The 13,402-nt window shown below is 38.8% G+C and overlaps 2 protein-coding genes across 2 annotated transcripts in view; one reads left to right on the forward strand and one right to left on the reverse strand.

Annotated features, from left to right (window-relative positions):
• Positions 1 to 13,402, reverse strand: part of LOC124171843 (tyrosine-protein phosphatase 99A) — a 1,017,936-nt gene that overhangs the window by 39,065 nt on the left and 965,469 nt on the right. The gene's annotated exons all lie outside the window — the stretch shown is intronic.
• On the forward strand, positions 3,043 to 5,413 carry LOC124171845. The gene is made up of 2 exons (XM_046551202.1): positions 3,043 to 3,300; positions 3,680 to 5,413. Exon 2 carries the CDS (start codon positions 3,790 to 3,792, stop codon positions 5,074 to 5,076), a length of 1,287 nt encoding a protein of 428 aa, XP_046407158.1. The 5' UTR covers positions 3,043 to 3,300; positions 3,680 to 3,789; the 3' UTR covers positions 5,077 to 5,413.

Consider the following 13,402-nt stretch of genomic DNA (forward strand, 5'->3'; position numbering starts at 1 on the left):
TTACATTTTGCACTCAGGAGTTCACCATTTATAGAATTTGTTTCCTATAGCACTTCAAATTTCGTTGAATTAAAAACTCACACGCTATGCCTCACAAACAAATTCACTCACTACATAAAAGAGCGAAGCAACAACACACATCCCAGCAGTAGCAGCCTCATCCCGGACTGCAGTGTTATAAACTAATTGAGGAGAGAAGTAAAATCCCCTTCTCCAGAGGATGATATGCATGTGTTGATACGAGAGCCATCTCTCGGCAAGTTCCCCAACCTCTCTAGAGCAGCTGCGCCCGAGCGGCCAGAGCTGCGCCAAGGGCGTCTCGCATTATCTCGCTAGCCTCCCTCATCCCATACGACCATGATCATGAACGCTTAGCAGGTTCTGTGATTTAGATAGACGACCTCTCTACATGATTTTATCCAGAGCCGTGAATGATTTATAAAAATTAAGGCACATTTTTTAAAAAAATCCTGAAAAATATTTCCATTCACACAAATAATTTTAAATTTTTTTCTCATATTTCTAAATAAAAATTTAAAAAAATATGCTTGAGGCCTTGAATAAATTAATATTAAATTTAAACGAAGAACTGAAATAATCGCTCGAATCATTCTGGTAAAAATATGTAGCCCCCACGCTAAACATGCTTTCCTTGCTGCTGTGCTAGACGGTAAGACAAAAAACCTATTTGCCGTCTCCGTAATATTCTTATGATTTCTTTCAGCAGCTCTGCGATTTCGTTCTGTAACAATGTTGCCCGTGTCTCGTTTCTTCGGGGATAAGAAAGGAAAAAAGGATAGGAAAATAAGGCTCAGATTTTGAATGAAACAGCATTTAAACGCCGAAACATTATATCCATCCAAAGTCGGTTGCGTACATATCATTCTAGAAGAAGGCAATGAATCACCAAAACATCAATCAATCGATCTCAATTATTAATAACACCATTTCCCCTAAATTTGGATTCGTGTTTGAAAGCACTTCTCTCGTAAAAGTTGTATCGCTTAGAAACGCGCGTATTTCAAAATTCCATCTCTGTAGGCGCTTACCAAAATAGGCGGATAGGGGGGGGGAGGGGGGCACCAAGGCACGTGCCTCCCAAGCGCTTAAATAATAGACAAGACTTTTAAAACGGTTATCATTACATTCGTTTTATTTTGTGTATTACGGAGCCTCGATTATTAAATTCCATATTATTTTTATATTTAACTTTTATATTAAAATGAAGAGAATATTTTTATAAAAGAGAGTTGTTGTATTTAACCTGAAATATGAGAAGACTGTTTGCCGGTCAGACCAATTTGCAGCCCAGAAATCGTAGGAATATTACAGAGACGGCAGATAGGTTTTTTGTCTTACCATCAACCGTTGCTGCAAGGAAAGCACTTTTAGCGTAGGGGCGACCCCCCAGAAAAATCCTGGATCCGCCCTTGATTACCAATAGAAACGGAAGCGTAGGTTTTTTTTTTTAGTTTCAGATCCATAATACTTGCAATTTTAAAGGGATGAAGAAGACATTTGAGCTACGATTTTCGCTCATTCAACTTTATCTATCCGCATTCTTGGAGGAAATCATGAAAAAATACCTCCTGGTTGCCGCCGTTCTAGGAATATATAAATATATTTAAAAAAGTCTATTTCACCCCTAGGTTTTGAAATACTCATGTCATTGAAATTTTTCGTGACTGAGTTTTCCAAATCAACATCGGTCAGTTTTAAATTTAAAGTTAAATTTATTAGGTGGCCTCTTTTCTTCGTAATCACTTGTGACAAGTTCTGATCTCTCGAATTATACTACAAAATTACATCTTCTTGATGTACTTATTGAGGCATTCCTGATTCATAACATCTTGCTGGACAAAATTTACTGTTGATTAACTGGTTTATCGACCATCAATTGCAGTAGCGTAAGTAGAGTAAGTCTTTGGGGAGGGCAAGATTAATGTGAGATTAAGTTAATTAATAAGAGCCAAATCACCCCATGATTTTTGTATGTAAAAAATGTGAAATTAAAATAATAAGGACGCACGATGGTATTAATAGATTGATCGAAAGTAAGTAATAGTAGTATGCCCCACGTCTTAGTCGACAAAGGCCATTTTCGTCGGCAGCCATGGAAGAGATTTTTCCTGCTAGGTTTTTTTTTCAAGTTCTATGGTGCATTTTGCTTCATTCTGATATAAAATTGGATAGGACGGGAGGCAGAGACTATACTCTAGGCTCAGCTGTAGAATGAGCAGAGGACGGAGGGGAAGAGGTTCCATTCTGCACTGGCTCAATATCATGCAGATGTGCTCCCTGGAAATCTGCACGAGAAGTTGAGTTTCGATGGAAAAATGGGATATTTTGTAGATCCAGGGTAAACAATAGGTCCCAGTGCCCTGGCCAAAGTACAAGTGGTACCTATATGTCTATGATCAGCTTCTTGTTTCCATTTTCATTCGACAATCCACATTATTCTCACTGTAAACAATCCTTTGGTGACCAAAAATCCTTATACAGCAAAATTTGAATATATAAACAACAATGAAACCGTAATACTGAAACAAAAATGGCGTAGCAAGTAAGCAAAAAATATATCAACTCGACAAAATCAAATACGACAATATCAGGCTCAAAAACAGGATAACGAAATCATAAAAAATATGTGTTTGGATAGAAGGATTGGATTTTTGTAAATAAATTAGATTTACATGGTAAAAGGTCTAAAAATTCCCCCTTGCGACTTTGGATTACATCAAGTCAGTAAATTGCTGCTAGCAAACTAATAAATTTCTGGATGATGATACCTTTCAAGATTAAGTAAATTCGATCATGCATGGTAGAGTAATTGAATTCATAAATTATTTTGAGCTGCAATCACTTAATGATTCTCCATGAACGCCTTTGTTCTCGAAAATTACTAAATTATCACACATATTCCGATTCATGGGCATACTTATGCATAGCCCCATTTACGGATACGACTCATCGCATTATTTCTTCCACTTAAATTCCGCTTCTTCTTCACCGCGTGAGATCGACATAGCAATCAACATAGTAAGGTAAAACCACCAGTAGTTGACACTGCACTAGTAGTTGACACTTATAATAAAAAAATACAATAACAAGAGGAATAAAGGTGCCAGATGATTAATATTTTTTTGTCTGTGTAGTGTAGCTCTCTAGTGGTGTGTATGTGAACTACTGTACCGCCATCTTTAACAGCAGTCTAACCACAATCATCTGATGACAACAGCCCATGTTTTTCAATTGATTAATGTGATTTCGTTGTGGAGTTTGCTAAGAACAAGCTAAAAGGTAAGCATTGAAAATTTAAACACCAATTATAATTTTGATTAAGGAGATGTTTAATACTTTGTTTTAGACTCTAAAGTATACAAACAGTTTTCAAAATAACCTGTAAATAAAAAAAAAATGGCTTTTTGGCATCATGTCAACTACTGAAACTTTAGATGACATAGTATTGAGTGGTTGACACCGTGTGTCAACTACTCAGGAGTAATATAATTTAATAATTCTGCTTTATTTGAGTGTTATTTAACTGCTTACATTGTTGAACTGTGTATTATAACCTCTAAAACATTTTCAAAGTATTGTATCCAATAGTTGACAGGGGGTGTCAACTATTGGAGTTACAATGTGTCAACTTCTGAATTACTCCCTCTTTCATTTTCAGATGCCTCCAACAAAGGGAAATTTTAGAAATTATACTCAAGAGGTAATGGAAGCAGCTGTGGCATCATTCTCATTGCACTGTACCCAAATGCGACGCATCTCTTGCAACCGATGGATGTTTCGGTTTTCAGGACTCTTAAAGAGCACTGGAAGAAGAAAGTACATGAATGGAGGTTATCCAATTTGGAGGCTCCAGTCTTAAAGAAGAAAGAATTTCCAAAACTTTTGAAAGAAGTTATAGACAATGTGCTACAAGTGACTATCCTGGAAAATGGTTTTAGAAAATGTGGATTGTTTCCATGGAACCCAGAAGCTATCACTCTCCCATTAAACATTGAAGGTGATAATCAAGTCACAAAAGCCAAAGAACGTGGACAATTTTTAAAAGAAGGACTTCGATTTCTCAATGAGAGTATTCCAGAAAGCAAGCTCAAAATATTTTGTAACAGGGATACAAATAAAGAGTTGGAGGAAAAAGATATTTCACTCTTTGAACTGTGGCAGAAGACAAAATTAGAACTGGAAAGTAATTTGTTAAATGCATCTGGTGCTACTAATGAGCCAGACAATCTAAGCATTGTGGATGGGGACCTGTCATCTGCAACACTCACTCCTAGTGCTATCGATGAGTCCACTTATCATACCACTGATGATTACAATATGCCATCTGGAACGAACAACCTTACTTGTATCGATAAGCCTGCTAGAGATAGTATTAATCATACTGATCTTTGTCAAGCTGGAACTTCTAAAGTATCTGCAGAAATCCCCAGCCCATTCAAAAGACACTTTTTTTTCCAGAAAGACAAGAATGAACCAAAACAAAAACGATCAATGAAGGAGAAAATGCCTGCCATTGTCTCAGGACAGCTGTGTCAAGATTATTTTAGAAAGAAGTTGGCAAAAAAGGAAGAATTAGAAAAAAGAAAACTGGAACGTGCTGCCGAGAGACAAAGGAAAAAAGATGAAAAAGAAAGAGCGAAACAAGATAAAGTTCGGCAGCATAAGAAAAGGACTGCAAAGCGGGTGCTTCATTACAAAGACAGCTCTAACTCTGGCATAGAAGAGGTGCCATCAGACAGTGATTTTAAAGATGAGAGCGATGAGGAAAACATACATGAGAAAAACCTAAAGAAACCAGTAGAGAGGAAAGTAGGGGAGTATGTAGTTTTTTCTTATGAAGAAGAGTTATTTCCGGGGGTTATAACTGATGTTTGTGAAACAGCTGCTACTATTACAGCTATGAAAAAATCTGGGAGACTCTGGAAATGGCCAGAAAAAGAGGATAAATTGGACTACGAATGGGAAACTGTATTATACCACATTGACGAGCCTTTAAAAATGAGTACCACGAGAAATGTTTACTCAGTCCCGGAACTTGAATTTTTATGGGATTAACTTCTTGCATTCTGATAGCTTAGCACAATTTATATTCATTTTTTTTAACTTAATTAACTAGAGAATGAGCCTAAGTTATGTAATACGTTAACATTCAATTTTTGTACTTTTCTACAACTTTTATCATTCATTTCATCCCTGTATTCATACAAAGTAGGCAAAAATTCATTTATTAAACCTTTTCTCATTTAAAACATATGTAAACTACTAAAGAGTGTCAATAAATAAAGAGTGTATTGAAATAAAGAGTTTTATAAAGTATGTCAACTACTGAAAATAAAATGTGTCAACTACTAAATATTCTTGTTTTCGCTTGGTGTCAACTACTAGACCTGTGCCCGTTAACAAAAAAAAAAAAATAATAATTCACATTCATTTTATTAATGTTATTCTTGTGGCAGTACGATAGAGGAATACTTTGTACAGCTATCAGTAACTTTAAGTTTCCCCTACAGTGAATTCGGTTTAAGTAATGTTAACAAACAGACATATAAATCCTTAAGGTGTCAACTACTGGTGGTTTTACCTTACTTTAATGTTCGAGGGAGAAAATAATTCAGCAAAATACCTTTCTAATTTTATCGTTTCTATCGGACTTCCAGGAGTTGGCATTGGGAAACTTTTCCTGTAAATGTAATTTTATATCTATATGACCTGAAAATTTTGATAGCGTAAGTTTTAGAGGAGAAATGGGTCACGCAAGAAAGACAAAATACGGCCAGTTGAACACAAGTGATGCACCGTCTAAAGTCTTCTTCGAGGTAGTCCACGCTCTTCCAGAGAAAAGATTGCGCCGCGATATTACTATTTCCCTCTCGTGCGGAGGCAGGCCCGGAACTAGGGCGGGGCAGAGGGGGCTCGTGCCCCGGGTGGGAGATTTCAGGGGGGGGACAAAGTTTAAAAATTCAATATTAATAAGTTATTTTGTTTTTCTAATATACTTATTTAAAAATAATTATTAATTTCTAAATTATTAAACAACAATATTAATAAAAAATATTTATATCAAACATACGATGTGTAATTTCAACTACCGCATCTCAGAAAATAGCTTACGGAGGCATTCTATTTTATTGATGGGGAAGGGGGAAACCGCTCCCTTCCCTGAAGGGGAGGGAATGCGTGGGGATTCAGGGAAGGGGGCGGTAAACTTATCTTCCTCCCCCTGACAAAACTCCTAGTTGCGGCCCTGTGTGGAGACATAGCAATTTAGTCCGGCACTCATTTGCGGGTATTTGAGCGGATATGGCCCTTTTTCATGGGATACTGGATGGAATTTCACGGCATTGCTACACTTGCCTTTGGGAGTAGTTTCAATCACGAGAATAGCGTTCATATCGCGGAGCTGGGCTTGCTAAGGAGTTAGTGCGAACATAAACTTGCTGCCACCGTAGATAGGTGGGAATTTGAAGAAGGTAACCGAGAGCTCATACCATTTGCGACGCAGGGAAGGGTGTGGAAGGAAGGGTGGAGAGATACCCGGCGTTAGCATTGGCAGAATATTGAAGGACGGTGCCAAGGGGACCACGGCTTAACCTTCCCGATATGGGCAGGCGCCCGTGCGTCGCCGGCATCGAAAACTAGTCAACGCCTAGCAATGGCGTAGCCAGGATTTGGAAAGGGGGGAGGAAGGACTACTGGAGATTTCGGCGCCCTTCCGGGGTGTGTGGATAAACCTCATAGCAATGGGGGCTCGGGGAAAATTTTGGAATTTTTCATACTGTGGGTAAATATGATTTTTAGGACTAAAAAACGGTAATTTTGAACGAGTATTAATTAAAATAACGTATATGAAGTATTTGGCGCCAATTTTAAAGGCTCAACAGTGTGTATTGTAACCCGGAAAACCACCCCCGTGGCGACTCGACTGACGCCGAGTCTGTTGCAACAAGGATTACGAATCTCCCAGAATGCACTCAGTGCAAGGGTACAGACTCGATATTTAATACTATTTTTGCGCTCCTTAAATTTCGAAACCCAATTTTTAATTGTCAGCATTCAATTTGGGCCGCAGACCGTCGGCGTAGATGCCGCACGCCGAATAAAAATACTCCATGCAACGGAATGAGTGTTTTACTTGAAGTAACCTCCACATAGCACTCTTCCTGAAAAATCTCCGCCACTTCCGGAATTTGAACCCGGGCCCACGGGACGGAAATCCCCTTCAGTAATCACCCCAACCCGATCCACTACAGCCCCTGTCCAAGATCGTTAGGTGCGGGGGAGGGGTAAAAGCAGGGCCGGAATGAGGAGTTTTGTCAGGGGGGCAAAGATCAGTTTGCCGCCCCTCACTCCCATATCCCCAACCTCCCTCCCCCTTTCGCCACCACTAAAATATAATACATCTTTAAGCTATATCTTTCAGATGTGGTAGTAGAAATCACCCACAAAATGTTTGCTTTTATGTTTTATTAATATTATTGTTTAATTATTTATAAATTAGCAATTATTTTTAAACAATTGAATTAGAAAAATTAAATAGCTTTTTCAAATAAACTTATGAAATTTTGCCGCGCGGGGCACGTGCCTCCTCTGCCCCGCCCACTTCCGGGCCAGGGTTGAAGTAAGAGTGCTCCAAGTATACTCGAGTAGAGATATTTTAGTACCGAGACGGCATTAGAGTACTCGGATATGTGCTATTAATGTATCCCGTTCGATATCTCAATCCAGATAGAGATGTAGATAGGTACTACCAATGACGGCGCTAGCAGGTGCGGGGCTAGGGGCGAACCTTCAGTGCGGGGCCCTTCACTTAAAATATTAAACTCTATACCCCATCTACGAACTCGAGCATTTTGAATCCCTACCACTCTCTGGCTAAGTATGTGTTCCCCTCCCAAATTCAGACTTCGTAATTACGCCGTTATGATACCATCACGCAGTTGAGTTCAAAATAGTGTAATACAAATTAAATTTATAATTATATTTATTCATAAAATTATAACGTAAAATAAACATAAAAAGCGCACTTTTTACTTTAAATTACTGCATTATTATTCCTTTTTCATGATATTATTTTTTGTCTAGCACGGACTTAACAATACAGTAATAGTTGAAATTGCGTTTTCAAACTATCGTATATTTTATTTTTTTTCACGAACGCGGGGCCCCCCAAAGCGCGGGGCCCGGGGCAGTCGCCCCGGTCGCCCCGCCCTAAGGCCGGCTCTGGGTACTACAAAGCCAGTAATGTGACCCATCCCTCCAGGGACCCAAAAAATGCTTTTAATTTCTTTTTCTGAGCGCACAGTAAATTAAATATTAAAAATAAAAATTCTTACACCAACAGCGAATGCAGGTATAAAACATCCCGCGCGCCTCTCCTTTTGCTAAACTCTGTAGTTCCCGCTGTAAACACGGTGTTTATAATGAAGATATTTAACCAGGCGCATTGCGACGATTGAGGTTACTTAAATGGGAGAAAGAGGTAGCAGCTGGGTGGCATCAGCGCTTTGGTTTCCTACGTGTCTCAGCAGAAGATGATAGAGGGAGTGGTACAAAATTGGAAACCCTTTTTTAAATTATGTTATAACTAGCTTGTTTTCTAGTGGAATTTTTCTAAATTCATGAAAATAATTCACAGAGATACTACCCTTTTGGTTTTATGCTTTCGTTTATCGTTTACTTCGTAAAAATAATAGTAAATTGTAAATTGACAGTATGATTAAGTTTTCAAAATGTGCTGGTAATGTGGAAACGTTTGTAATCTGGCTGTAATACTATAGCAAAGTGAAATCAGATCATCTACTTATTATTCATTAAAAATCAATGCAAAGGCTTAAAAAATAGGAATTTTCAATACAATGTTCACTTGCAAAAGTCACAAATGCAATCACGCTGACGGAAACAATCGCTTTTATCATAGATTGGACATCCCAATTTTTCCATTTACACTTGGGCTTGGGGCCAATAATCTTCATCTTCTTCGAAAACTGGCGAAAAGGTGATGTAGGTAGTAGACAGAACACATTTGGGTGAGGGAAATGTGGAAACGTTTCCACATTTACCCCAATGTTGTGCTTCCACATTACCAGCATCGGCATATGGAACTGTGAGGCTAAAACTATGCTACATTTTCCAGCGAGTCGATTACTTAATCATACCAGATTGTAGCATGTTTTATGCTTAACAATAACTTATACAGCACTAAGAAATAGCTTGGTTGTCTAGGTGACTAAATTAAATTTAAAAACTTACCTCAAAAGTTTTACAAGTGAAGAGAAACTTGGAACAAGTATTTCGCAGACAATAAACCATGACTTGACTGTCACCGCTTCCACAGGCTTACTTAAGAAGCAGGCCAAAAGTTGATGCGGGCACCGCTAGCCTACAGTACCTCCCAAGCGCTAAAAGTTAAGCTTCCACATTACCAACAAGTTTCCACATTTGCACCAGTCCCTCTATTTTTAAGTTTCATCACAATGAAGATATTTGATGGGTTTAGCTGAAAAAAATGTCTATAATTTACTTTTTGATGTGTGAATGCTCTGAGAAATAATGGTTAGAGCGTTAAAATGCTTATTTTACTGCTTCCTCTCCCTCCCATCCATGCATCATGAGTTATTCTGCTATTACACCCGGAAACAAAGGATAATCTATTTTCACGAGTTGGAATTTTTTTCGTTTCGCGGGATGATTATTTTTTTGTTTCTTTTTATCTAAAAATTCATCCCTTGTTACCCTTCATGGAAGAAAGAAAAAATTGTAATTTTCACACTTTACTTCAGGGCAACTTTGAGAAAAAAAATGGAAAAAGATAGCTTTATACCATGAAAATAAAGAAAACTTAGGCACGAAAAGAAAAACTACCTGTGAGCCAATGATGGCAGTTATTGAAGTTTAAACACGTGAGTTAAATAAAAATGACGCTGTGTTTTACGCGAGAAGTTTGGAAATCACCAGCTTAAAAATATAAATTAAATTAAAAAATATAGGGTTAAATTGTCCAAACTATGCGTACCCCTACTTAGGTTAGCTGCTGATAGCCTTGAGTGAAAATGTCTGAAGAAGTGATATCTGAATGCCAATTGATGACGTGAAAAAGTGAATCTCCGGCAACGGTCACTCATAACGCACTCGGAGGATAAAAATCTATTCCCCCCCAGTGAATGATTGCCTAAACAATCGAAAAACCTGTTTTGGAGATTTTTTCCATCTTAAATTACCATTCGAATATCTTGTGTCCAGACATTTTTACCATCGATTTGCTTCTAAACGCCAACAGATGCTATCAATGGAGGCAAAACATCATCTCTAAGTGCGAATAGTATTTGTTATGAGTTGTTGAGTCGCGGTCCTCAGCGCACTTGGCGTAGGTGGCGGAGGCGGTGGCGGGAAGCCGGGCCCGCCATCATCTGATTCCCGGCCTTTTCGAGGGCGGATGAAGCGATCGCTTCGGTGACCCAGAGAAGCTTCCTGCGGGGCCGACCGACGCGCCACTCCGCATCCCGCGCCGTGCCTCTCCTCCCGCACCCTTCGCAACGATCCCGACGCACCTCGGGGAAGGCGGCTCCCCTCGCCGGGACTCCCCGCGCCCTCGCCTAAACTTCGTGCCCCGATGTCATAGAGTGCACTCGTTGAGCTCATGCTCACTCGAAGCAACAACTCAAGCAAGCAGTCCTGTCCTTAATAATGGGGTTCATGCGCGGGCTACCTCAGCTGCACACTCGATCGAAATGTATCAGGTGCAAATCGTTTTATCAGACGTATCACCCCGGCTCGATCGGTATTTTTTTATTATTGATAAATTACTCGCTTAAAATTAAATCTATCAAACTGAATTATTGAGGATATGAGGAGTAGATCATCCCATGGGCTGCAGCCTTGTCCAGGTCGAAAGGCTTGCAGGTTTCAATGACCCCTCGAGCTGCAGTGGCGGGAGTGATTCTCAATTACTCCCGGATGGGCCATCCATGCCAGATAGGCCGATGGGTACAAGCCGGAAGAAAGGTACTTCACATGATGATGTCACGTAGGCAATACTGGTGGAATTGACGTGGGAAATATTACCAAATATCTCTTCATTAAAAACATATAATACATTAAAGTCTGGTTTACGCATCGATCGGGGCTCACCGCGCAAGGCGCGTTACAGTAAGACTTCGCGTAAAAATGGCATTGAATGTGTACAAATGCAGCCGGTGAATGTTTATGATTTGTAATTATATTCTGCGATGCCCTGAAATAAAATGTTAATATTAATTTTCGTACAAATCCGTTCTTGAGAATGACGGATGACGGATGAAGATGAATAATGATACACTTCGTTATTGATCATTTATATTCAGGTATCTATAAATGGTGAAATACTTTTGTATCACGAAAAGACACTGAATTGAGGATAAAAGTGTCTTCACGGGGCAGTGTTCACTCTAGACATTGTGTAGTTAAAATATTTCTACGGATACAATAATAAAATGTCTTTCCATTGGCACGCCGCTTAGCCGGTGAATCTCGGTCGGCTTTGCACTATTTCCGTGAAAATTTTTGTCGATTGGCCGAAGGTTTTTGGAAGAGTATAGAAACTAGAGTTTGGAAGCTTCCAATGCTAATTTAATTTCCGTTCCAACTCCAAGTGATATGTGTCCTCAACTCATCACCCGTAGTTACGGCCTGGCAAATCCTGAGTGTCTTTGAAAATTTCACCGCAACATGAGAGATAGTTTCTCAACTTGTATCCCAGCGATTCCGGAGGACGGAATAAATTTATCAAGAAGATGAATTTCTTCCCCAAAAGTTTGCACAGAAAATTTAATATTAAGAATGGCATATTCCTCAATATTGCACTGTAAATAGCCAAAATATTAATACAGTTTGCAAAAAAATCAAATTTATATCTGGATTTCAACTCCTAAGGCCTTGTTATGGGAGAGTTTGGTGGCATCGCATGTAGTGAGCAGGTTTTGATAATGTATTGTACAAAGAATTGCTCCAGTTGGCATCGTACCATTCAATAAATTTGATTGTAACCACTTTCTATATGCCTCAGTGTACAACAGAAATTCCTCCACCATTGCTACCCAAGTGCGCTGTGGACTCTTCCCTATCATTAAAACCAACTCACTCAAACACACTTACTCATGTGTACCTGCGAGAAATCAAATAACCAAAAGAATTTTAATACAGGTAATAACCGTATTTTAACCCATTTTTCTAGATTTCTCTAATAAGTCGATAAGGATTCAGCTTTCTCTCTCGTTGCCTAACATAATTGAAGAATTAGTTGTAACGATGCACTAACGGAGAAAGAAATGTATATAAAGAAGCCACTTTTCATTTTCTAATGAAATTGTAACTTTTCACTATGGTTGAGGCTGTAAAAACACGAATTTTTCCTTATATGGCTTATGGAAACTACTTCAGGAATTTATTCCATTTTAAGCTAAAATATTAGTCAATATTAGTCACACAAATTGTAAGTTGGATGAGGAGACATATTGAGGTTATATTTTATACGCTCTCGTTATGAAAGGCAGTTACCCATGAACCGTTTCAGACATATTATTTGCTACGGTTACTCCGCGAAGGCACTAATGTACTGATTTCACATGCGGATGAGGAGAAAGACAGTATGAACTTAAATAGGTGGATTTTACGAAATAAAGCTTATCATACACTGAATATTTTTGTTTCCGAAGACAACCATGAAATTTTTCAGATGAAGTTGAATTTCTCCATTTTCTAGAACTAGGAAACTGTAATTAGTCCACTTTCACATGCTAAATCAATTTTTACTCCTAAAAAGACGGAAAGTCCACGAAAACACCACAGGAAAGATTTTTTGCTCCAGCAAGGGATTTTTTAGATCCTGTGATCAAGGGATGAGCCTGTGACAGGCTAAAATTACTTTTTCTGTTGAATCAGTGCTTATATAGTTTCCTTTATTTCGTGGTTATCTGATAATTAATTCGAGGCTTATGGCCTCAAGCTAGACCATTGCATAGCCTAATACTAGAATGATATCACGCTTCTGCATAGGACATTTCCAGTGAGACCAAATGAATTTTAAGTAACTACGTAATCCATAATTCAGTTAAAATTACTTCTACTCCGTCCTGTGACAGAATTTCCCTTAATTTTACGTTTCAAATTTCCATTATTCGGAGCGTAAGAGTAAATTAGCAAATGATTATCAGCGTTAGGCAAAAACTAGCGGGAAAATAATGAAGGAGAGAGAGCACATGAATTCCAGCCTCTTGCCACGGTGTACTCAATGGCCGACAGCAGCGGGTCAAATTTATTGGCGCGACGGAAATGCATCCACGACTCGCTCAGAAAGAGTGTCGACCCAACTCGCGCTATTATAACACCCTCCGAGATTCACTCCGCT

This window comes from Ischnura elegans, chromosome X (genome assembly GCF_921293095.1).
Source record: "Ischnura elegans chromosome X, ioIscEleg1.1, whole genome shotgun sequence".
Classification (NCBI taxonomy): domain Eukaryota; kingdom Metazoa; phylum Arthropoda; class Insecta; order Odonata; family Coenagrionidae; genus Ischnura; species Ischnura elegans.

What these genes read in the sequence shown, in the direction of transcription:
- LOC124171845 (XM_046551202.1), top strand. Translation starts at nt 3,790, where the DNA reads ATGGATGTTTCGGTTTTCAGGACTCTTAAAGAGCACTGGAAGAAGAAA.